The sequence below is a fragment of the Triticum dicoccoides genome, chromosome 3B (assembly GCF_002162155.2).
Source record: "Triticum dicoccoides isolate Atlit2015 ecotype Zavitan chromosome 3B, WEW_v2.0, whole genome shotgun sequence".
Classification (NCBI taxonomy): domain Eukaryota; kingdom Viridiplantae; phylum Streptophyta; class Magnoliopsida; order Poales; family Poaceae; genus Triticum; species Triticum dicoccoides.
This window is the reverse complement of record NC_041385.1, coordinates 578,163,748-578,189,961: the sequence shown is the minus strand read 5'-3', so window position 1 is coordinate 578,189,961 and position 26,214 is coordinate 578,163,748. Positions and strand designations below refer to the sequence as shown.

The window sequence follows — 26,214 nt, the reverse complement described above, 5'->3', positions numbered from 1 at the left end:
CTCCCCGCCACGCGGCCGCGCCCCCTCCCTTTCCCCCGCCTCCCCGCCCACCACCTCACGAAACCAGCGGCCGCCACGGCAACCAGCCTAGTGGCCCGCGCGCCCACAAATATTCCTCGCTTTCCCCCCTCTATCTCCATTTCTCCACCGCCGGCACATCCCGGGAAACACCAGAACCCGATTCCATTCCGTCGCCCTTTTATGCGTGTGGCCGGGTGGACAGAGCCCTCTCTGCAGCTTTAGCGGGTCGCCAGGCCTTGTCCAGAGCATGTGCCACCCGGGGCTGCCGCCTCTGCCGCCGGGCTGCGCGGCCAGGCGGCGGCCGCGGCCGGCGCGGGTCATCGCGCCCACGCCCACGCCTTCGCCGCAGCGACAGGCGCACCAGCACCACTACTGCGTGTGCTCGCCCACGGCGCACCGGGGCTCGTTCCGGTGCCGCTGGCACCGCGCCAGCTACGCGTGGGGCAGCGGCCGCGGGAGGGCGGCGGCGATCGGGGCCGTGCCGTAGCCGAGGCGGCCGGTGACGCGTGCGAGGGTGGTGACACCTACGCCGGGCACGTGCCGCCCGCAATGTGTACGTGTTCTCGGCCCATGGCGCCATCTTGTCCGCCCCGCTGTGATCGTCAGCTCATGTGAATGTACATACTTGTCAGAAGAAGTAGATGCAGACAAAGTAGCAATGCATGTTTAATTTCTATAAGCTGGTACATTTGTTCTGAAAATAGCATCACATGGTTACTCCATACATGCAGAATAGCATTGTGCAATCGTGTGTGGCCATCGAGAAATCAATCAAAATTGGGTTCATGCGTGTGGTGACAGACTATGTACTACACTACAGCAAACAAAGAACATGTAGTATGTCAGTCCATTGTGATCAGGCCTGGACCTCCCTTCAGCGAGCGGTGCAGAGGCCGTGATCGCTTGAAGCCGAATATGTCGGTAATCCGGCAAGTTTTGGGCGGATCAGCCTCGGCGATCGCCTTCTTGAACTCTGCCGAATGGTTGCCGCTGAAGACCTGCACGCTTACTGTCCTCCTTTGAGGGGCGTCCACCTTTATGTACTCATCAAAGTATTCGATGAATTCTTCTTTCTTGAGCTCTCTTAGGAGAGCAACCTGCAAACGGTTTTCGAGGTCATATATCTTGCGGATCCAGGACACAGCCTTTTTTCCTGTGGTAAAAAGAGTGATGTGTTTTCTCGAAACAGAACTTTTGAAAATTGCACTAGTTTTGGCCCACTTTTCCGGCTTGCTTTTTGTTTCATGCAGTTTTCTCTCATATATCACAGCGTGTATTGTTGCCCGAACAAAAGCACTTACCTCGGACTCGACCCTATCAAACTTGAGAGTTCCGGCTTCAATCTCTCCCCAGTAGAAGCCAGATTCCTCCCACAAGTTTTTAAATTTCTCCAGTTTCGAATCAATAAGTGATTTGACATTTCTCTGCCATAAGCAAAACACGGCAATGTCAAAATGCTTCGTTAATGCCAAAACCTTTTGTCTTTTGACAAAGAAGACACTAATGGGCTAATGTAGTCCAATATGTGGAACAGATCATATCATGAGTAATTGGGTACTTATGAAAGAGATGCGCAATTTGGCATGGTACATCAATTAGTTCTGAAGCCAACTGAAGCCACTAACCTTGAAATCCTTGTCGGACAGTTCATGGATTTTGCTTTCGAATGTCTTAAAGAATTCATCAATTCTAGAATCAAGATATGAAGGATCCTAGGATTCCGTAAAAAGGTCAGTAGGAGAAAGTGGCAAAAAAGTATGTCATATTTGTTACTCAATCTTTCAACATGTACCTTCACTGTGGATTGAATAACAACCTCGAGTGCCCAGACTCCACGATCAGATCTGAGGGATCAAAGTAAGTTGGGATTATAAATGAACAGTGCAAACAAAATGTGTATGTTTCTCTTGAAAGGACGTACCTCAGAGAAAGATATGTTATATACCCAAGTTGCTCAACAGTCCGCAGCTGGTTGAAAGCAGGCTGACTAGAAATTAGAGAGAACAACTCGAGTTTGATATTTGAGAGGGCGTCGTCCTGATGGACCTGGATACATTGAATACGCTTATATTAGTAACCTGGCATGCTGCTTGTTATAGAACGCATTTGACATGAGACAGTTCTTCTACTTCTTAGGATATTACGCAACTCCCTGTAGAACAATTCTCACTTTGTATTTTAGTACTTTGAACTACTTGAACCACTTCTAACAAATTTGGCTGTGTGCATCATGGTGATGCAAAGACCGGGGCCTCCTCTTTTCAAAAAAGAAATAAAAACTCCCTGTAGAAAAATATTTCTTAAAGGAAGTTAACAGAGCAAAACCGTCACCATGTTTTATATACCTCGTCATGTCACACTCAGTCGCATCACTGTATTTTATCGATTCGACATGTTATTGAATCAGCAGGGCCTCACTTAGTGGTTCAAGCATGCCATTGCTCTCCTCACAGACAGGTCAAAAATAATGTAGCACTAATTATCTGTCACCTATGAACATGCCTCTTATGCATGTTCAAGTCATGCCTCGGGTTAGTGACTCAAGGCTGAGATGTTTCAATCATGTAGTGCAACTGAGTATGCGGTCATGCCCCGACATGGAATATACTTCGTGAGCCGACCAGGAGCCAGTTATTAGTTATATATTTGATTAGTTTTGCACTATTCTTGGCCACTTTTATTATGTTTAATTTGGAGTTCTTGGCGTTATATTTTGCATGTAAGAAAACATTTCAGAACAATGTTCAAGTAGGGAAAAGTAGCACTCTCCAATTGTTTTGAGTTGCCGCAATTGAGTGGTGAGCAGCCATAGTCCCCTCCACATTGTTCCAACTACTACTGGGTTTTTACCTAAAAAAAAAACTACTACTGGATTGATCATAACCAGTAATTATCTGGGAACAGGCTCACCAATTGATGACTAGCCATTAGTTTGGCTACAAATATCAGAAGGTACTGATCACCAACGAGTAATCGTCTTCGATAACATGAACTGCTTAAGTTTAGAAGAAGCCTATACCTGAATATATTGGACAACCGATGAATTCTCATTCTTCTGATTTAATCCCTCAATTTGGTAGCAACATTTTATCTCTTTTTCAAGCATGATAACCCTCTTGACCAGGTATTGTGATGGAGACATGGGTTTGAATACAGAATTGGGGGTATTAAATATAGTATCTTCGATCTCCTGGACAATAGACTCAGCCTCACCTGGCTCAATGTTTCCTACAAGAAGAGTTCTTAATTATTATTAAGCACAGTCAGAATTGCATTTCAGTCCTGTCCTTAACATTTAGTAGAGTATTTTTTTTTGCGGGGTAACATTTAGTAGAGTATTAACATGGAAGTTTACCAAACCTTGAACATAGCATTCCAAGTACGTCTTCGATAGCAAGTGCGGCACAAACTTCGCAAGAGAATCTGACTCAAGCTTAGAAAGAGCTTGAAGTTTCTCTGCCAAAGGCCATTTTTTCTCTTCCAATATTAATGAGAGATAATACGAAGCTTGAGAGTATGGTTGGCTGAAGTTAAAATTTTGGTAATCCTTGACAGAAGTTTCCTGTAGTAGCAAGATGTTGGTAAAAAAAGTAGGCATGAAAGAAAGTCACGGCTTCAAAAAGCACCGCTAAGAATCTGAAGGGAAATAATATTCCCAGTCTAAAAATCAACAATGGTGAGATTCCGTACTATAACTGCAACTAAAAATAAGTACTGTGTTGTAACACCCTCACCACAAATCTGCTGCAATGGATCTTAAGAAATTATTAATTTTCTATATAGTGTCTAAATTCATGTGCTTGTGTAAATGAATATGTAGTCTCCAAAACCTTTGTTATTCATATTTAAAGAAGGTTGCTATAAATTTCACAGAAGTACTATGTTACAAAAGATGCAAAATAATGAATCATAATTATGTATGCAGAGTGTTCAGGAACCCTTTATGAATTTGGTTCTAGCAATATCGTGTCCACAACTTAAAATCTGAAATACCTCAGTTTTGATCATCTACCAGTTGCAATCCACAGGATAAACAGTGTTCAGTGAAAGAAAAATTAACGCCTTTTAAGTTGATCCACACAAGTTGATGAAGAAGACACTAGGTAATACAAATGTGTCCGAGCGAAATTATGACAGTTGACAAGGAAAACTAAGAATCCACATCTGACCTTCAGGGCAGAAAACCTGTTTGGTTTAACTACAAAGTTCACTATTTGCTTCATTATGGCATGTAGCAGAACTCTCATCTTGTCATTGTAACCACCTACGCACACCTTCAAAACAACAAAAAATCGGGTATTGTTTGAGTTCGAATTCAAAACTGGGTAAAAACCAGCAACATCGTAATGCACGAAGAGCAATTTAGCTGTCCGGAACACTCATAGGAAACAGAAAGAATGCAGCAACAGAACTAAACCTGGAATCCAGTGGAAGTAAGATATATCGAATAGAATAAACCCGCAATTTGAGCATCATAAGCTACAAAAGGCAGAAACTAATTGTCAGTGTACATTAGTACATAAAGTTGGAGGGAACAATCCCCAGACAGTCTGTTCAATATGGTAAAATATGCAATTATTCAGATAATTTCAGAATTGTTGCTTACCATAAGCATTCAAGTAATCGACTAACAAATCGACAAAGAGACTTGTAGATACGGCTGCTTCGGGGGAGTGGCTTGACAATGGGCAGTGGAAATCAATTATAATGTAAACCTTCGGAGTGAAGAACAGCATGTCGGGCTTATACCACAGCCGTGAAAGTGGCGTCTTCCTTAATATTGTCGGAAATGTAACCTGGTGAAACAGTTCTACTTTTGTCAAAATTAATATACTATGTTTGATAAAGTATATATACTTTGTGAGTATATATAAATTTTGATAATTCATACAAAGTGTGCTAATGTGAACACACAACAAACAAGCCGTTCCAAATTTTACCTTGTCTGGCACTTCTTTAAGAGATAAATCCTTTGGAACGAAAATGTTTGGCTTTGGGAGATAAAGCTTCTCAGTAGGAGCTTTTTGAATCCATTGCTGCCACATAGAGGCATAAGATGAGAAAATAATAATTGGAACATGATATTGCTGGTGCGCGTGTAGGTAAGGGTGGGGGTGCAAACCTTTATCATGTATGGAGTGACATTTTCAATAGAATATGATGTATTGTACCAAGGCTCAGCACGATTGGTAGATCCTTCAAACTTTTTAGATTCACAGAGTATTCTACAGACATAGAGAAGTATTGCATCAAAGAAAGAATGAAGGCATGATATTTCGCATTGTATGCTAGTTTATGTGCATAACCGCAGATCATTTGACACAAGCTTATATCAGTAAAATTGAAGTTCAAGATATGAAGTAAGGCCATGGCCAGTGATAATTCTTTATTGATGAGTCCCAGTATCAGTTCCTCCCTCTGTAACTTAATGTAAGACGTTTTTGCAGTATATTAAGTTACAGAGGTTGTACTAATTAAGCAATGGCAGACTTCTGCATATACATTCATATGTTGGCATACAGACAGAATATGCATATAGAAGCAGGAACAATCAAGGTTGTCATGTGAACGGTGGATGCTTACCTAACTCTTTCGGGTGACAATTCATCAAGTATCATATTTATTCTATTTGGCGCATACTTTGACGGCAATGATTCTCCAACCAGCCATTCCTCTGGTGGGAACAACTGCAAGTCAGTTCATAAGCATATCCGTTAGAAGAAAAAAGATACTACTGAAGTACAAAGAGATATACATCAGAGTTCACAAATTATTGATCACAAGGAACTGTAAAAGCTGAAAAATTAGAGCTCTACAGAAACATACCCGCATGCTTGAGACAGTAGCTGTGACATAGCTGATTGGATGGACTTTGTCTTGATAGTGGAATTCTGTTTCATTTATTGACGCAAGCTAGAAAACAACGAACACATTAGCATGTATATTTATGTAATTAAATGTAATCATAGTTTCTCCTCACTCTGCTTGTGAGTTGTAAAATTTTGAACTATGAATTGCTTCAGCAAACAACCTTGGGTAACAAAATTTAAACTCAATGAGATCGTTTTATTAAAAGAACACATCAGAGTCCATGGGTGCAATGTTCATATTCAAAGTAACTGCGCATTAGGAGCATAAATCATCAAATAACTACATACATGATTAAACGATGTGTCTGTCAGTTACCTCATCAAATATCCATTCATGGATTCCATCTTCTTTTAATAGGTGGAGGTATTTGAAGACCAACCCAATAATATCCTCCATGTGGTCTGAAATCGTTGGATATGCACATAGCTTACTAAATTGTACTATCAAGGTGTGCTTAAAACTTAAAAAAAAAGTTATAAGAGAGCATAATGAAGATGAGATCTTACCATGACCAGCATCAGTGAGCCTCATGCCTACTGAGAAAAAAGAGTATTCATTGCTGTCACTGCCGGCACCAGCCACCAAATCCATGGCCCATCCTGATGTAGTCAAAATAGAACTGTCGCAGGTCACACAAGTTGACAAAAGAAACAAAAGAATGACCAGTGTTTGAGTACATAAGCTGGCAAAAGAATATTTACAACAATATACTGCTGAAGTTAACTTGCCTAATTCCTTTATAATGTGGAAGATGGATCCCTCGCCTTCATGCCCAATAAGATGACTGAGATAACGGCAAGGACCTTCTTTGTAGAACTGGATGTTAGGTGTAACTGGCCATGATATTTTTAGGTAGTTGCCTTCTATTATTGGGATTGCTTTGACAAGAAGCTGTGTGACAAGGACAGAAGAAAGTATGCGAAATTACATATCCATTGCCATTCCTGTATTTACTTTTAGTGTGACTGGTGTTGTTTCAAGTTACCTGTAAATGTTCTGCTGAAAGGGGCTGACTTGGACATTTGAAGCTTATCTGGTCTGTGTTCTTGACGTGACTAAACAGGCTTTCAACTAAGCTTTGAATGCAATCGAGACTCTCTACAAATCATTTTATCAGTAACAAATAAGTTCAAGTATGCCAAAATTGATGAACCTTTACTACTTACCTTTTCCATAAACAACAAGATGCATAAGATTTGCTGAATAATTCTCGTAAAACTTGAGAAGCTCAAGCCTGATATCCAAACCCCTCTCTTTTGGTTTAGTTTCCAGTGTTTCCCAACTTCCTGATGCATTAAATAACATAATTTCAAATAAGATGCAAATTCCGGAAGGAGATTGTATATTAGGCATGCACAACAAGATTTTGAAAAAAATATACATGATTTTTGTTAGCATTTGTATGTGAATTAAAAAAGTGTGATCTCTGAATCTGGTAGAAACATATTAAGGGTTGGAACACAGGAATACTCGGACGTCAAATTGATTTGCATACTCACTTATACAGTAATACAAAACAACAACCATAATTAGCTGGATGAGTATTAGCAATGTCTGAATACCAACAATTGCTTACCCGTACTGAATTTATGGTAAGGATGATCCTTTGAGGCCAGATGCTTTTGAAGCTGTGAAAAAAAATACTCTAAAATGAAGTAACAGACTAACAGTGCAGCAGGGCTAACGGGATATACAGGATGATGATAAATCAGGCTAAGATCATGCCAAATATGGTTAATTTGAAAGAAAACTGGCATTCTGAGTAAGTCAGTGTAAGCCGGGCTTATATCATGCCAAATATGATTGTATGGAAAGAACAAATATTCATAACGCCTTTACTTCAGCAATTTCAGTTTCTGATGCAGATATGACATTATTGCACGAAAGGATATCACATGTATCTAACTAAGAAGGTTGAGACTCTGAAGTACCTGATGCATTCTCCAGCCATCTGACAACAGATTTTTCTTGTGTTCTGTGAGAACAGTGAAATATAACATTATCCACAATGTGTTTCTTAGTTCTTACTACTCCAAAATCCAAATAAAACGTAAACATAAAGTAATTGTGATAAGCTAAAAGTTATGTTAGATGCAAATAGCACTAGAATGTATAAAGCAACTGCTCACCAGAATCAACAGCCTTGATCTCTCTAAGAACAGCATCCTGCGACATCAGTGGCTTAATGAAGAACTGGGCAAATCTGCGCAACACAAATCACCTACTTATTTATTGTTTTATAAAGAATCATGCAAATTTGCAGAACAGAAATCACGACCTGATTCAATGTGCATGCATTAACTGAACAAAATACTACTAAGAAAGTTACCTATCTAAGGCTTCTTCGAAATTGTCCGCGTTAACATCAAAATAGAAATTCGTTGTCTCGGAGGATGTAAAGGCATTGGAAGAACCGCCGTGCTGATATTTTTCACGACATGCCAAATACTCAAAAAACATATAATCCAAGTACACTGAATGTAACTTCCAAGCATGAAACAGAATATTTAAGCTGGTATGAAATAATCATATTGACGGGTCCCAGAAGTAAAATCATAGACCATTTTACAAGCTTGTGATAGGACAACAAAGTTGTTGCTAGTTGGGATATTAGTGATACTTCTATGAACAGCATTCATCACGCCATGTATTGGCACCACAACACCATAGCATATTGGCAACTGGCAAGAGGATGCACTTAAGCTTCAGGGGCTGTTTGGTTAGCGCCCAGGACTGCCCTGCCAAATCAAGGGCGTGCCAATTTTTTGGCGTACGATTCTGCCGCCGCTGCCAAGCCAAAGCATGGGCGCAAAAAGTAAAGAGGAGGTGTACTAGCGACCAAAGAATTGGCAGGGTAAGAAAGCGCTGGCACCAATCCAAACGCCCTCCTAGACTGGTGGTCAACGCCAAAATATTGGCATGGCAGCGCTCGGCTGCCATCCAAACAGACCCTCAGCCTTCAGAATTAGGTGTGTTTGGTTTGAGAGTGCGACAGGTTACAACTGGGCCTTAGGCATAACCACAGTTTATGGCAAGAAGGTATCATTTGGTCATCACGATGGAATAGGAGGTGAGCTATGGTACAAGCATAAATTTGCTTGCACAATGTTTATTGCCAAGCACTGGTATGTGGTATCAGCCATAAGTCATTGGCACAGTGGCACCTATCATAGTCTAAGATGCATATTCCTTTCAGTTGTTCTCTATCTCATGACTTATTTTCTGATTGGCCCAGAATCATCTAATGTATATGCTCTGCAGGGACGGTAAACCTGGTTCAAACTCTTACAAACCTGGCATTAACGCGTGAGTAATAATTGCAAGCAAACGTATGATGAAATGAAAAGCGGTACCTCCGAGATATATTTTGTATAATCTTGTTCTCCAGGGTATTTCTCGCTGGCATAAAACAGCATATGCTCTGCAAGTAAGCCCATGGTAATAAATAAATAAAGAGAAAAAATTGCTAAAGAGAAAATCAACTTTGATTTGATGCAACCAACATTCATCATGCTAATTGTCTCCTCCACACAAATGGTTTACTACTCTATACTTACTGGGTGTGTCTAGGGCACATCTAGATGTGCTCTAGTTATTGCACATCTAAGTGAGTGAATCAAGTATAAGAGGAAAAGAAAATATCCACATGAATCTCGACGTAAGATCAATGACATAGGACTTAGATGTGCAATACTTATGGCACATCTAGATGTGCTTAAACTCTGTCAAACATTTATTTTAAACTAGTGAAGCAAGTATTACCCACTCTCTCCATCAATTTGCGTTCATGTGGGTTTTCTGAAATGAACCCCACACGTGTACTGCTCTGCGCGTGCATCGAGTAGAAATATCCTGTGTTGTTACCACGGGTAGAACGCAGACGCCAGACAAAATATCAACACGGACTCGTGGAGTGAGAGCATCCTGCTAGGCAACAACGTGTATGTGCAGTGATCTAGAGAGCGACAGGGTCCCATATCCTGGAGCGATGGACCCCGCCCAACCAAACTCGTGTCTCGCATGAAACTCTTGGATCGTTCAACAAACGCATAATTATGCCCATCACATAGTACTGACATCACCAAATATAATTTGGCTGGAAACCTGAGAAGCATTTAAGAAAGACATTCAGCTAGCCGGCTGTCGTACACTCGTACTCTGCTGCTACCGGCGAAGGCAGAACATGTACGGCCCGATGCCCGCACCACTGAGATCAATCATGGATGCTCTGAACTTTAGTCCGAACCGTCAGTCAATGGCGTGATCCGACGGTGAAAACACGCCGGGCGACACTGACTGGACCAAATCAATGGGCCGATTCATTCAATCAACTTTTCGATCGGAAAAGGAAAAAACATCCATTGACCTGGCCGCAAATCTGCGACGCCATCATTGGCGGTCAGGAAGGCCTAAAGCGGCAAGGCACTGCCCAATGGGGGAGAAGTGGCCAAGGAAGCATTCCTCCGTCACTCGATTCCATGGAGACAAAATTTGGAGGAGACCCCAGCCGGATCCCAAAAGGGGGAGGAGATTCATCTGACGCCGACGCCGTTGCGCAGGAGCACTGCGCTGGGTCCAGCGAACAGCCCCCATCCAATCCAACCAACTACTACCTGGTCAGAAAGTAAAGTAGTAGTACTCGCCCCAGGAATCCGGTGTTTCGGTTAGTTAGATCACGAGCGCCCACGCAACGAACCGGAATCGGAGCCACGGTGTGGCGAGCGAGATGGCCGGCGACGGCGACGAGAGTGGACGGAGAGGGAAGGGAAGCGAGTGGACTCACCGAGGAAGTGCGCGAGGCCCTCGAGCCCCTCCGGGTCGCTGAACGAGCCCACGCCGACCTCCATACACGCCGCCGCCTGCGCACAAACAACAACAACAACGCCGGATGAATCACGCGAGGAAAAACGTCGACCAACTGGCGAGCATTCATTCGCCGCTTCGGCGAGCGAGAGAGAGCGGGCCGGGGCGGACCTTGTCGGTGTCGGCGTCGCTGATGAGGAGGCACTCGAGCGCGTTGGGGAGCAGCAGGCGGCGGTACTCCCGCTTGTCGCTGCGCGCGCGGATGAACTCCACATTGCCCGCCGCCGCCGCCATGCGCGCCGGCTCGCCCTAAACCTCCTCCTCCTCGCTTGGAGGCGCTGGGTCCGGTCTCTCTCCGGCGGTGGATGGATTGGAGGCTTAAGGCTCGAAGCTAGTGGGGGCGCTAGTATTCTATGCTTTGTCGCTGCCGCCGTCCCGTTAATATATGGAGGGCAGGGCAGGGCAGGGGGGTGGGTGGCCTCGGCCTTCGGCTTCGCTTGCGGCTGCGGGAGCCGGGAGGAGTCTCAAGTCTGAACCGAGGTGAACTTCACTTTGATGGGATGGCCGGATGGGAGACGTCTCCGTCTGTTGCGGGGTTGCGATGGTGCTAGATGACGAACGCCTTTTCCCTACCGGCGAATGACGTGCTCGCGACGGCGAGGCGGTCCCTCCCCGGTTCTGAGTTCTCCTCGGCGCTCGGCGGTCGCCAGCCGGGTCGTGTAGGCATGTAACAACAAATTTGGAAGAAACGTATGTAGGCATGACAATTCATCGTGCCGTGCGAGTAGTCTGGCTTTTGTCTCAGCTTGGAGTCTCCTGCTGCCGTATGTCCAAGAAATTTACCCTGCCTGTGCTCTAACTTCTGTGGTGCAGGGCGCTAGATTCGACTTACCGAGCACGCCCAAGATTAAACGGACAACTGCTCTCACGACCCCAATTTGCATTGACGACACTAGTTAATTGAAAAGGTTTCGAAGGTACTCCCTCCGTTCCAAAATAAATAACTCAACTTCGTACTAACTTTAGTATAAAGTTGGGTCATCTATTTTGAAACGGAGGGAGTAACTAAAAAAAGGAAAAGGTTTCGAAGGCACTAGGTTACAGCACTGTTTAGCTGCTGATGTGTAATCGCACCTCACATTTTCACCTCACTGAGCTTCAGATGCGCCCGCTTGCTGAAAATCACAAGCTACATGCCAAAGAGCTTGACGTGATTGACGAGAATCACACATCTCTGAACCTGACCTAGTCACAAGGTAAAACCAATTGTATGACACAGTTTTACAACGACGTGACGTAGAAACACAGTTTTACAACGACGTGACGTAGAAACGCAGCTGCGAGTCTTGATAAATAAAACAGCAGCTTTATTTGCGAGAGTAAAATTGTAATCGAAGTGCTCCATTAAATCTAGCTGGCTCCAATTGTGAACATGCATTTGCATTTTGAATGTAACAATAAAACATTTCACCTTTGAGTACTCTCGGTGCCCTATCAGCTACCGTATTTCCAACATAAGAAGGTAAAAAAAGGTACTGGTAAAATACATCTTAGTAATGAAATCGTGCTAAACAAACAATCCCTAAAGTTCATCCAACTTGGCGCCTGAAATAACAGGACTGATTCTCCTCCAGGAACTGCCAGTAGAGGCGCATTGACAAAAAGTCGCAGCCATCACTTGTGGCGGGTTGGAGAGGCCCATGTTTCTGTTCACTGTACAGAAGAACACAACTTCTACCAGCATCGGGACTTCTACCAGCATTGGGATCATCCGCAAGGGCTTAGCCAGGCGCAAAGGCTACTAAGGAGAATATTCGCAATGTGCAGCTGAACAAATACAACCATGTTTGCTGTTAGTTAGTTTTCGAATGATTCTGGGGCGAGGAATCAGTAATGAGCTCCATCTCTATGTCCTGCTGCCTTTTGCGATAATCCTGAGCTGTTGATGTGACGATCTTAATGAAGAAGTTCACAAGCACAAGCCACACTACAGTGTTCCAGACCAACGCAAAAGAGAAATTCCACTGTTTATCCTGTACAAATGACAGTTACAGAACATCAATGAACAGGTAAGAAAAAACTAAAAATCAAATGACATGAAAATGAAGATACCGACCTCCATTTGTGAATGTGAGACTGACACAGGTGGTGATAAATACTTCTCCTTAGCACTGTGGAGTTTGGCAATTACAGATGGCAGGGTCGCTGAAAACCCAGGAATGTGCTCAAATATCCAGATCAACTCCTTCTCCATAAAATACAAGAGTTGGTTGTTGCACAACGAGATGATAAACAGTGTCTGCAGAAGTGAGAAGGTACAATTCATGTGTCAGTACAGAGAGACTGCAAATATTCATTTCAATCCAACCAGATAAATAAGGTGTCAAACTGACAATAAACCAAAATGATAAGAAACTCAGTTGAACATAGTACGAAATTGATAGTTTTCCAACTAAGTTTGTTTGATATTCAGGAAGAAAAGGAGCACAAAAAGAAGCAAAATTGTATCACTCATAGTTTGTTTGTTCTGTTGTGAGGAAAGAAAAAACAAGGTAACAATAAAAATCAAAATTTAAAAAGAAACAGCAATTGGTATGGCAGGTACATCATGTACTTTTGATGCAAGCATTAATGGCATTATTATTTGATCACAGTAAAGATAGTATTTGAGTGAAATCTCTGATACAATTCACACCATATTCTGCAGAGATCACACAGAATAATCAATGTAGCCATGTAGGTCACAACTACAATTTTGCATGGGTTGTAGGGGTAGGGGTAGCTTGTAAGATTTCAATATTTTGGTTCTAACTGGACAGAACCGAAAAGACATGATCACATAAAGTATGCCTAAAAATATATATTAAAATGATGAAGTTAATACATGATTATCTCATAGGATCTGAAAGCAGACCGGTATACCAAATCACCAGCAGACCAAGAGAAAAAATAAACATGTGGTACCAAGAGAAACACAAATTAATGCCAGGATTTTTCAGTAAAATGTATATACCACAAACCTGAATATGAGTTTTGATGATGGCCTTCCCGATCAAAGTTGCAAAGAAAAACTCCCAGAAGGGTATACCAAATTGACCACACATAATACCAGCAAGGTCAAACAGCGGGTTTGGAACCTAGTAAACACAAAAAAAATAAGTTACATGATGCACTATATATCCATGCTTGGAACTAGTTACACGTGTAAATGTCCAATTAGCATATTTTGGCACCAAATAGAAAATTAGGGCCAAAGCCTGCAAGAGCTGCATGAGCAATATACTGCCAAAGCAAAATTCTGCAACTACTTTTTTGCGTAAGAAATCATTACTCAAAGATTCAGACAGGACAAAGACTAACCGAAGCAAGTATCAAGATAGTGAAGAAGTTGAGATGCTGTGAATGAGAAAGGAGCCAGCGTTTTGTACGATTCACAGTACATGCTATTGGACCATCTTCTGACGAAGGAGCAACATCTAGCTCCTTGACAGCTTCTAACTCACTTCCTGACAAACGAGCTGCAACATGAGAGATCATTTGCTCAGTATGGACAGCTTAAAAAATGAACCTCGAGATAATGAAGGTTGCAGATTTCAAGAACGCGCAAGCTATGGTTTGCTACAAACTAATTTCTAGAGTTTAACATTCGACCATATAAATAGCCCTTAAATAATCAACTCCAGCATGCAAGGAAAGAGAACAAACAAGAATAAAGAGAGTTTTGTAAGACATCACAATAGTAACAAACAGTCTCAGAAGTTGCATTGTATCCCATTACAGAGAATGAAACCAGTACTGTTTACCCACAATACAGGGCCAGTTCTTTTGTGGCTTTTAGCAATTAGCAGCTTATTGTCTTAAGGCAAAAACTCAAAATAGCTCGCTTTGGGGCATAGAGCTTAATTTATTTCCACAGCCCTCTCCTTCACAATGGAAAAAACCTGAAGGGTGGTCAGCTTCCCGTGAGCGGTCACTTAAAAACAAACCGGTATATCCCCTTGCTCTCCCGCTTGCACACAATTACAAAGGAAATGCCACCTTATCCCCCACGTATCAACCCAAACGATCCTCTCGCCCCTCCTGTGAAATAGGGTTTCCCCGTCACCGCCGCCCACGCCTCCCGACGCCGCCCTACTCCGTCGACGAGCCGACGACGACATCGATCCTGTTGGTGCTGGGTAGACGCGTTCCTCCCCCGCCTCCCTCTGCTCTGCCCCACCACGCCACCCCTCTGTCCAGCAGTCCGCAGTCGCTCGTCCTCTCGTCAGGGGACGCCGATCAAGATTCCCAGAGCCGGCAGTCCTCCCGACGCTGTCCAGATCGCAAGGGCTACAGCCCGCAATGCCGCTCAGCACCACGCGTCAAACAGCAGGCTTGTCGCGCACAAGCCAGCAGATCTGCACGCAGATCACGTTCTGGGCCGATCATCTCAAGTCATGGCTGCTGCTAGTCTACTGATAGCGTGCACCAACCTGATGGCCACAATACTAGTTCTTGGTATTGTGTTGCTAATGTACCTGGGTGCGAACACCCAGTAGACCAAGTGTGTGTAGGATCTGGGAGCGTGTGTTATCGTTAGGAGTCCACCAGATGCAGATTGAGCTTTTGTACTCACCCCCTGTTCATCTTATCCCTGTTGAACTAGTGTTTTGTTCAGTTTCTTCAGCGTCAGTCGGTGTCGATGAGTGTCGGTAACAATCACTCCCCAATTAAGCTAATTATATATGAATGTTATAGTTTCGTGTTGATGAGCTTCCACAGCAGCACAACTTTTCTACATGGAGCTGTCCTTTTTTTTTTGTTACGCCGCTCTCTATGCGAGACAATGATGTTTGCATGTGAGAAAATGATCCACCTTGTATGTGACAAAACGATCTTCGACTAACATTTCATGATGTTTGAAAAAACAATTTTATGTTCATATGGGCGACAAAACGCTAAAGCACAACTGAATATCAGAAAAATACAGTCCAGGGGTATTACAGACTTTTCACTAGGTATATCAAAATTAAGCTGGAGGGACATGAACTAAAAAGAACTCGTTGGCTTATTCTCATGGGCTTATTTCCACAAGAGCTTATCTGAGGCTTATTTTCACAGGAGCTTATGCATAAGCTGCAGCTCAAAAGAACTGGCCCAAAGTTCCACAAAACATGACTAGTGACAAAATAACAGTCTCAAAAGTTGTATTACATCCCATTACTGAGAATGAAATGAGTACTGTTCCTAGATTGGTAAGAGTTTCAATCATTTTATGAGAGGAAAATGAATAATAACCATAAAATACTACTACAATGTGTCAGTGCTCCATAAAATGAAGCTGGTGAACTTAGGTACCTACATAAGGGATAGAAGCTAAATGGATATAATAATGAAGGCACACACACATGTTACATAGTACAGTAAAAAGTAGGCGCTATAGATAGTGTTCAAGGGAAATCAGTTAAGAAACAATACAGAAAGAACTATTATCTGCACATAGATTCAATAATATACTGTACAGCTTTGAAGTATCTAACAGAATATCACAATTACTTCAGAATAAAATGCATTGCACAATTACCAGCTCGTGATATAAAATAAGGAGGGAGCTCGCCAAGTGCTGTCCCAATACCCCAAAGAACAGCTTCCAACTGAACCTGAGGGAGTAAATCAAAGACTGGGATCATCACTGAATGATCTGATGAAGGATACATGGGAGATCCAAATTCCGAACACTTCTTGTCAAGCCATGATGGCGCCTGTTTAAGCAGTATGGTATCATATGGAGCAGTCTTCAAATCAACACGGCCACATTGAACAGCCTTAATAGTGAAGAGAGCAATGTGGGGCCCAAGATACAGCACAAACGTATGCAAACCTGAACCTGCATTTCAAATACTAATCGATCAATTTTCAAAAACGAACTCCTTGCTCCAGGCAAACAAATAAACTTCAAAGTTATATTTTCCAAATTTAACACTTGGCAGCACTCATTGTTACATGTCTTGGCAAATGATAAAGGGGAATCTATCATGTACAGCACAAGACAACTGCTAATTAAGAAAGTATACAAAACTAACTAAAGTTGGTATAGGCTTTATCATGCCTGAGTCTCTAAGATGACCAAATATTGTTCTCACAGTTTGCCTAAATAATGTCTCAAAACCATCTGACAATTCCAAATATCCACATATTCTGCTACAAACATGAATATGGTAGCAGTGTCCTTTGGGCGCAAAAGAGCGCGATATTAATGATACATCATGAGGTAGTCAACCTCCAAGATGTCTTAGTGCCACACACAGTCACTGCAAAAACTTAAACCCAACACCCTAAAATGTCACAACTTCTAACTTCTACCATACAACTCTTGCTCTCCTCTCCAATTTTCGCGAAGTATGACCTTTAGCCTTTTATTCTCAAGGTCATATAAGGCCAATATATTAAAATTTTGCTGCTGATATTTACTTTTTACTAACACAGAAATAACTAATGACATTATAACTAAAATAAAGGATGTGGCAACTTTTAAAATTAGTTTCTAGCGAGCTGGTTCATGTTCACTAGATGCTTCAGCCACCAGACAGTATGGTTTAACTGTTTAGCTATAAAAGGTAAAGTATTTGCAGGACAGAAAGGATAAATTAACTATGTTAACACATTATTCATTTGCGCTTCCTTTATTATATGTGACCACACTACATAATCTTGAGAGAAGTCAATGACACTTACCTAGTCCGATTGAAGAGGCCACACCTAATGAAACCCACCACAACACAAATCTAGCATAATTAAGGAACTCCTGCACATGCTGCATAGAAACCAGAAAACAAACGTTAGCACTCGTGTAGTTTACAAAATGCACTATTACTGTTATTATGTCAGTATACTCCACAAATGTAGTAAAGTTGCCCACACCTTTTTGTGCAGACCATCAGTAACCAGAAGTGCAACTCCAGGAATTACCACCATAACAATTAGGAGAACAAACAAAGCTCTTTTACTCAGGATATATGCTACTGATCTTTTCAAGTATTGCAACATAGCTAAATTGAAGAAGTGCAATGTCCTGAATGGGTGCTTTGTTAGTGTCAAATTCTCCAATTCCAATTTATGTTTCTCCCGGATTTCTGAAAATAAATAAAAAGTTAGGATACAAAACACAGTATGTCAACTTCAAATTTGTTAAATACAATACCCAACTTTAAGAAGCTGTGTTACTACGACAGATCTAACTAAAGCAACATGTATCAGGCAGAAGATACTAAGCTGGCAGATTTTGAGTCAACAAAGAAGATAAATGGAATGTAAACGGGTTTTTCATTAACCAGACAGAAAATTATTTGTCTAGCCAGTCATTAGATAAATGGAATGTAAACTTTATTTTATCTCTACAAGTTGATTTGCTATGTAAGGAGGAACGATACAGGCACAGCAGTTGAGAAGTAGACATGGCAAAGCTCTTTAACATGACATAGTAGTCACATGCAACCAAATAGTAAATTGGAAGGCTTGATTAGCTTTTCTCTGGTTTGAGTATTTGCAATGCAGCCAGGTTCGAAAAAGTTAATGGTATGGAATTCAGAACCAACTTAGATATCCAGCATTCGCTGCTAGAAATCACTGAATTGAAGAATCCACAAAATGGTTGTCAAATTATGAACACATTGGTTTGAGTTGTAACAAGCAATATCATTTGCAGTGCAACCAGGTTTTATCACAAGTGAAATGATGCTGCATGGTACCCCGCTTAGCACGTATGTGAGCTAAGGCCACAGGTACCTAGGCGGCAATGCGAGAGGGTGGCTCCTAGTGCCTAGGTGGGCTGCCAGCCGCCTGTAAATCACCGACTCCCCTTCCCATGATCCTAAATTAATGCTTCGCCTCAGATACAAACTTGATGTATCAAGTACTGAAGGAAACAGACATCCAATCAGAGCATATATACTAACTTTCCATAAAAGGCGAGTGTGATTCATTTAACACTTCTACCTCATTACTCAAATATATGCAGCTATGGCGCATGTGCACATATAATGTGCAGGTTCATGCTGAAACTCTGCGTTCGCAAACGCTGATAAAGCAAAATCATGATGTACCATGTACACGCTATGTGACGGTGCGCAGGCCACCTTTACATCCGAGCAAATTGGCATCATACTAATAAATGACATCACCACGCTAGCACTGACAAATAGCTGACGTCCAGCACTTGCCCTCCGCGGGCATCCCCGCCCCAGCTCAGCTAGACAGCTACAGCCCCATACCAAATCCAACTACGATTGCGGCCGGTGGCAGCTAGCTTCGATCCAAAAGAATGGTGACGCATTGGCACCACGACGCACAGAGAGAGAGAAAACAGAGGCGCGGATCTCACCGGAGATTACGCCGTCGCCAGCCCTCGAGGAGCCCCGAGCCGGCCCCGCCGTGGCCTTCCGGCGCCCCATCGCCCCCGCCGCGGCGCGGAAACCCTAGATCTAGCGGCCCCGATGTGCCGGACCCACCATGGGACGCCCGGGGCGCGGGCTCGAAGCTCCTCCCGCGGGGGCTCGGCGGGCGGTCGGAGATCGCGCGGCGAGATCGGGGGAGGGAGGTGGCGGTTGGAGGAGGGCGGGGCGCCGAAGTAATGGCGTGGTGGCTCCCGTCGCGTGGCCTGTTTTTTTATATTTCTCCGGCCGGTTCTCTCCCCCAGGGCCGTTGTTTCCGTTGCTGCGGCCTGCGGGTGCCGGGCTCGGGCGCTGCGAACGAAAATCTGGACTCGCCCTTTAGCTGGGAAAAAGCTGGCGCTGCGCGCGGGGCCCAGTGGTTTGTCTCATACGGAGGGCCCGGGCGTCAGTGGCGGTTTGCGGCGAGGGGGGCGGTGCGAGTGGGTGCGGCGGGTGGCGCGCCGGGAGACGGGAGTGGGGTGTGAGCGGGAGGGAGACGTGCACGGGAGGTGGGAGCCCCGAGCCTTGCTGCTTGTCGTTGCTTGCAAGGCGTTCCAAGGCATGGCGCACTGCTGGGAAAATGGCGGCTCCGGAATAGAATACAGGGAAGATGCTCTTATCCCGATCTCCCATGTTGGCAGTGGCGGAGCGTGACCAGCAACTAGGGGGCCGATATGCCTGAAAAGTCGAAAGCAGGCATAACTCGCAATGTAAATTATAAAAACGAAATATGTGTATGGCAACCGTGTGGCAGATTGCAAAACTCACACACCACACCATATTGCTAAAACTACCGAACGCGTCCACGTCTGTTCGATCCTAGCCTCGATCCAATCGTGCAGCGTCCCTTCTCTCGCCTTATCATCCGCAGGTTCGCGCCCGTCCGTGGAGTTGCCCGCACATCAAGCGCCTCATCGCTGCTAGCGAGAGCAGAACCCGGAACAACTCGTCGTCCCCGAACCGCCGCTAGTGAGGATGGAAAGCCCAGCGCCTACGTTCAAGATCAACTCGCCGTCCCCGGACACCACTGGCCACCCGACCAGCGTCATCGTGCAGGCAACAGTGGAGAGCGCCGTCGGCGAGCTCCGCACACGTCCTAGGAATTGGCCGAGTCGGAGAAGTCGGTCCTCAAGATCGAGCAGCTCTGGCCCGAGGCCGGCGCCGCCGAGCAGACCTTCTTCTCCGTGCTGGCCAAACCCGCCATGATACGGCTTCTTGGAGATCCTCTTCAACTTCGTCATCACACAAGTGCTACAGGTGGCAGTTGGATCTTGCAACTCCGAGCCAACTCCTTTCACCTTGTTTATCCATGTGTATGTTGCACAAAAAATTCTCATGTTATATCGTTGTTGCTGATGTTGCTCTCGTGTTCAAAGTGTATCTTGTCACGATCTGATCTGATAGACACTTTGTTGTTTGCTAGCATCACTTGTTGATGAGTAGGTGTTCGTGTTTCTGCCAGGTTCAGGGAACTGAAGTGAACCGACGAACATCTACAACTAATGACGAATTCATACAACAAGTAGCTAGCTTTGGGGAGTGAAAAAACAGAACTTTGGTGCAATACAGAAGCTTGTGGAACCAAGTAAGGAGCGACATCTGGAAGCTTAGTCGCCGTCCGATCTTCAATGGACGTGGACCTGGTCATTTCCCCCCAGCAAAGTGGTAACTGAATTCCGATCAAGTGTTGAATCTCAGATATTCAGACACTGTCCTGATAGTTTCTGATGTGCTACAATAGAATCAATGTTCGGGAAATCGGTAATCGGTAACTGCTCGGTCAGCTAGTGAGTAGGGATTAATCGTGAATCGGCCAATTAATCGGAATTAATCGGTCAAGCATTAATCGGTCAAATTTTTTATAAATCTCGGAATCCCGGTGTCGAGACCAGATTTTGGCCACCCAAAAAATTTAAATGGCCTCAAACGAACAAGTACCCAATATGAAAAAAAAATCCACATTAAAATATTCGTATCGGCAAGGCGAACAACTTTTATGTTTCGATTATTTTGATCCGAGGTCATATGTGACATGTGTGTTCAAAAAAAAACTGTTGTATGAGTGTACATGTGTATGACAACAATGCTCTAAAATATGATATACTCCCTCCATCCGAAAATACTTGTCATCAAAATGGATAAAAAAGAATGTATATAAAACTAAAATATGTCTAGATACATCTCCTTTTATTCATTTTGATGACAAGTATTTCCGGACGGAGGAAGTATTCAACAACTATGGCAACAATCATTATACGCTCTATCTCTAAGACTTGTAATAATTTAATAACAAATAATCATAGTCCTTGAATTTGCATAACATAACAAGGTCCACAAGTATGTATGATAGTATGACAAAGCAAGGTCCACAAGTGACAGTTCACAACAGTCATAAAACACAAATAATCATAGTTCTTGGCTTCTTGCAAAAGTGTTGTTGTTCTTGCTGTACTGCTGCCCCTTCTCCTCCAACATGAAACAACAAAACATGAAGACTGAAGAGGCAGCAACCTGTGCTCGCTGCTATGCTGCTGTGCTACTGCCCCCTCTGCTCCAACCTGGTCGCCGGCGTGAAGAGGCAGGAAAGAGAGGCCGGAAAGGGACGGGAGGCCACCTGCTTGCTGCTCCCCTAGTCGACGGCGTGAGGAGGCATCAAGGATAGGCCGGAGAGGGAGGAGGGCCACCTGCTTTTTTGCCACAGCCACGTGTGAGGATGGGGGACAGGGTATATGCGGGAGGAGGGGGAGGCGGCAAGGAGAGGATGGAGAGGAAGGGCTGCCGTTGGCCGGCGGCAGGGGAACGACGGGTGCAGGCGACGATGAGAGGCGACAGAGGCACGGGTGGGGTGAGGAGACGGGGTAGATCCGGGAGGAGAGGAGCTGGCGAGAAGAGGCGGGAGAGGGAGGGCCGGCCACGCTGTTGGCCGGCGGCCCTGGCTAGGTAATGCAGGCGGCAGCGGCGGCGCGGGTAGGTAGTGCAGGAGGCGGCGCGGGGTGGGGAGCGGGGGCGGGGTAGATGCAGGAGGAGGAGGAGCCGGCGAGGAGAGGCGGGAGAGGGAGGGCCGGCCACACCGTTGGCCGGCGGCGAGGGTCGGCGGCGGGGTGGTGAGTTCTGCCAAACCTAACCCCCACGCGCCACGGATGAGGATTGTGGAGAGACAAGGAGGCTAATTTTTTTTACAGTATGCCCTTGAGAGCCCGGTGATTAATCGGTCTGCGGTGGATTAATCGGGTGTCAGAAGGATTAATCGGCCGATTAATGCCCAGGCCGATTAACACTGTCGATTACATATAATTTACAAGGTGGATGGTCGAGTAGCGATTAATCGGACGATTAATCGGCTACTCGGACGATTTTTTGAACAATGAATAGAATACCATTCATATGCATTGTCTTAAAACAATTGTTTTTTCATTCTGTATAAGATAGAACAAACTGTCACTTGTAATTAAGTTAGTCAGGCCATTGCAAAGAAATAAATTAAGTTTGTAGCAATGGAATGCATCAACAACGTACAAAATTTAAGCTTGTCAGAAAGAAAAAGGATTCAATAGTGATGTTGTTGAGGAAAAGTTGTTGGAGTGTGATCATGTTCCTCTTTGTCAGCAATGGAGACGAAAAACCATAACCATAACCTTTGACCCGGATGAAAAAAAAGTAAAGAACATATCTCCGATAACTTTTGTATAAATGGTGTCGTAATATACACACCAAAGGCTTGATGACTTCCGCGTAAATACCACGGCAACTTTGACTTGGGAAAAAAGGTTGTTGAAAAACTTAACCCTGGTGACTTTTTTGGTACAATAGCATAAGAACTTACACACCATAGAGTTGATAAATATATGTTCAAATACCATGGAAACTTTTGACCTGGGATAAAAAGTTGTTTGAAAACATATCCTGCAAGTTCTATGTAAATACCATGATAATATACTCACTGCATCCATAATAACTAAAAAGTTGATGAAAATATGCCCACGATAACTTTTATGTAAATAGCTTGATAATATAGAGTTGATATCAACATTCAAGGAGGGCTATTAGGTCACTGCCAGTCATACTACTAGGTCGTGTCTGACGGTCTAGTTGTATGCTTATTGGCTTATTGCTTCTGTTTGTTGGATGTTGATATGTTGTCGTCTTGTGCTATGTAGCATGATACTGGAATGAAATGGCATTGAAAAGTTCAGTCGTCATCTGTTTGTTTCTTTTGTGATTTTGCAATTTGTGTTCTCGTTTGATGTATAATCAATCTAATGCATGATGCTAATCCATTTGGTTTACTGTTTACGCCAACATGCTCTGTTTACTTTTTGTTTGTTAAATAGATGTATGATTTAGTGTACAAGAGCTTCTGAGTTTTCAATGACAAATGGCAGTTTATCTCTTAAGAAATCCGCATTGTGGAAGGATGGCAATGTTTTTTGCCGCTTCTCTAGATTTTGTGTTTAAATTCTTCATGCTTCTAAATTTCAGCAACAAGTGGTACTACATTTCAATGAAGTGCTTTTGATTTATTTTTTGTGATGAATGAGTTGTCTAAATTCAAATATTTGATGATTTGGTAGTTGTACATGACTGCTCGTAGTCATGCAATCATGTGGTTAATTAGAGTTTGCAGCGAATTTTAGTTTTAAAATTGACAACGACAGACGAGTAGTCCGGTAACCCAAACGATGTTTTTGTCGATAACAACATATGCACAATATTGATAACTTTTGGCAATATCGGACAATAACTTTTGACCCAAAAATCTATTGAAACGATGAAATAGGTTCAGGTTTTCAAGCCTAGTAATATATGTGTAAACATCATGGTAACTTACATAGCGCAGATGCGGTAACTTACGCAACCCAGGCCTGATAACTTTTTGGACCAAGGAAAAAAGGTGTTGAAACATCCCCGGTAACTTTTATGTGTATATGATGGTAATTTACGGAGCACCAACCTGATAACTTACTTGCAACACCATGGTAAGCTTTACTTCCGAGGAATTTTTAAAGAAAATACACCGGTAACTAATGTATAAATAACATGCTAATTTACGCACTGCATACCCGATAATTTACTCACAAACACCATTGTATATTTGACATGTGGAAACAAAGTTATTGAAACATACCCTTGGTAACTTTTGCACAACAACATGATAATTTGCGCAATGCATACCCAATAACTTTCATACAAACACCATGATAACTTTGACCCATGGGAAAATAGGTTATTGAAACATAACCCTGGTAACTGCGGCGAATATCATGACAATTTATGCACCGCATACACGATAATTTACGTACAAATACCATGGTAACTTTGACCCGTGGGAAAATAAGTTATTGAAACATACCCCCATAATTTTTGCGGAAATATCATGATAAATTATGCACCGCATACATGATAATTTACGTACAAACAATGTGGTAACTTTGAACCTGGGGCAAAAAGGTTGTTGAAAACATACCCCTGATACTATGTGAAAGTAACACATACCCGATAACTTACGTACCCTCTGTAACTTATGTGAGCAAGGTAATATACGAGCCGCATACCCGACAACTTACGTAAAAACACGAGGGTAATTTTGACCAAGAAGGGGGAAATTTATTGAAAAGCATAGGTTATATGAAAATAGTGTGGTAATATATGAACTGCATACTGTTAACTTATGCACAAATACCACGATAACTTTTATCAAGGTTTGAAAAATTGTTCAAAAACATACCCTCCGATAACTTATATAGAAAGTAAATGGTTATATACAAACCGCATACCTAATAACTTAAATAACACCGTGGTAACATTGACCAAGGGGGCAAAATTATTGAAAAACATAGCCCTTGATAAGTTGTGTGAAAATACCACGATAACTTGCATACCACGGGCATGGTAACTTATCTAATTTATGTGGAAATATCACGCTAACTTGCACACCACATACGTCGTAACTTATGTTGCCCAGACGTGGTAACTTTTGGCCCAGGAAAATCGCCGAACCATACCAACATGAGATATAGTTTTGAAGATCTCATCACGTCGAATCTTTTATGTGAAAACGATTTTTGCAACAGACCGATGATTTGAGCTAGGAAACATTTGAATTTTTGGAATAGGGAGAATTTAGGATGACATCAGCTTTTCGGTTCTCTAGTGCGTACATTCATGTGCATGTGAAAAAAATGTGGGAGGACCATTTTATGCCTCCCGGTAACTTATATGAAAATACCATGGTAACTTGCACACCGCAGACATGGTAACTTATGTAACCTAAGTGTGACAACTTTTGGTCCGAAAAAGTCGTCGAAACATACCAACATGGGATTTAGTTTCAAAGATCTCAATGCGACGAATCTTTTATGTGAAAACAATTTTTACATTGGATCGGCGGTTTGATCTACAAAATATTTTGAAGTTTTGAAATTGGGAAAATCTAGGATGACTTTGTCCTCTAATGCGTACATGCATGTGCATGTGGAGAAGGGTAGGAGAACCATTTTTATGCCCCCGACAACTTATGTGAAAATAGCACGGTAATTTGCACACCACAGACATGATAACATATGTAGGTGAGGCATGGTAATTTTTGGCCCGAAAAAAAATTCGTCGGAACATACCAATATAGGATCTAGTTTCAAAGATCTCGTTGCGACGAATTTTTTTATGTGAAAACATTTTTTGCACCGGACCGACGGTTTGAGCTACAAAACATTTTAAATTTTCAAAATAGTGAGAATCTAGGATGACATCAGCTTTTTTGTCCTGTAGTGCATGCATGTAATTAAAAGGAGAAATGCACGTGAATGTGAGTCATCTTAATGCATGCATGCATGTAATCAGAGAAAGGAAGAAGGTGTGTGATACTTTTGCTATATGGCACACGTGTGCCAAATATCACAGTCCTTACAAAAAATAATCATTGTTATCTGAACGATAATTCGGTAATCAATGTTCCTTCTCAGATTCAAGTCTCTTTAATTAATTGATATAAACAGAGAGTGGTTGAGTAATTTAACATCTGATGACATGAATCACGTTCCTTAAGTTTATACAACAAGTTAACCCTCAGGGCCAGCAATCGGAAAGTGTTTGTTTTTTAACAAAGAGCAGTCAG

At 43.0% G+C, this 26,214-nt stretch overlaps 2 protein-coding genes across 2 annotated transcripts; both read right to left on the bottom strand.

Moving 5' to 3' along the window:
• Positions 1–671: 671 nt before the first annotated feature.
• LOC119277197 (insulin-degrading enzyme-like 1, peroxisomal) lies at positions 672–11,110 on the bottom strand. The gene is made up of 26 exons (XM_037558440.1): positions 10,867–11,110; positions 10,676–10,751; positions 9,246–9,313; positions 8,222–8,313; positions 8,022–8,095; positions 7,824–7,867; positions 7,469–7,520; positions 7,059–7,178; positions 6,878–6,990; positions 6,621–6,783; positions 6,399–6,491; positions 6,208–6,293; positions 5,848–5,934; positions 5,605–5,708; positions 5,144–5,246; positions 4,962–5,057; positions 4,628–4,817; positions 4,439–4,500; positions 4,191–4,295; positions 3,382–3,583; positions 3,041–3,249; positions 1,943–2,067; positions 1,814–1,865; positions 1,647–1,733; positions 1,323–1,445; positions 672–1,118 (listed from the first exon to the last, which is right to left on the bottom strand). The coding sequence occupies exons 1-26, from the start codon at positions 10,987–10,989 to the stop codon at positions 864–866; spliced, it is 2,904 nt and encodes a 967-aa protein (XP_037414337.1). The 5' UTR covers positions 10,990–11,110; the 3' UTR covers positions 672–863.
• Positions 11,111–12,077: 967 nt separating this feature from the next.
• Positions 12,078–19,409, bottom strand: LOC119277196 (vacuole membrane protein KMS1-like). Its single transcript, XM_037558439.1, has 8 exons — positions 19,055–19,409; positions 17,596–17,807; positions 17,410–17,488; positions 16,259–16,561; positions 14,056–14,213; positions 13,716–13,832; positions 12,812–12,994; positions 12,078–12,728 (listed from the first exon to the last, which is right to left on the bottom strand). The coding sequence occupies exons 1-8, from the start codon at positions 19,122–19,124 to the stop codon at positions 12,549–12,551; spliced, it is 1,302 nt and encodes a 433-aa protein (XP_037414336.1). The 5' UTR covers positions 19,125–19,409; the 3' UTR covers positions 12,078–12,548.
• Between the last annotated feature and the right edge of the window lie 6,805 nt (positions 19,410–26,214).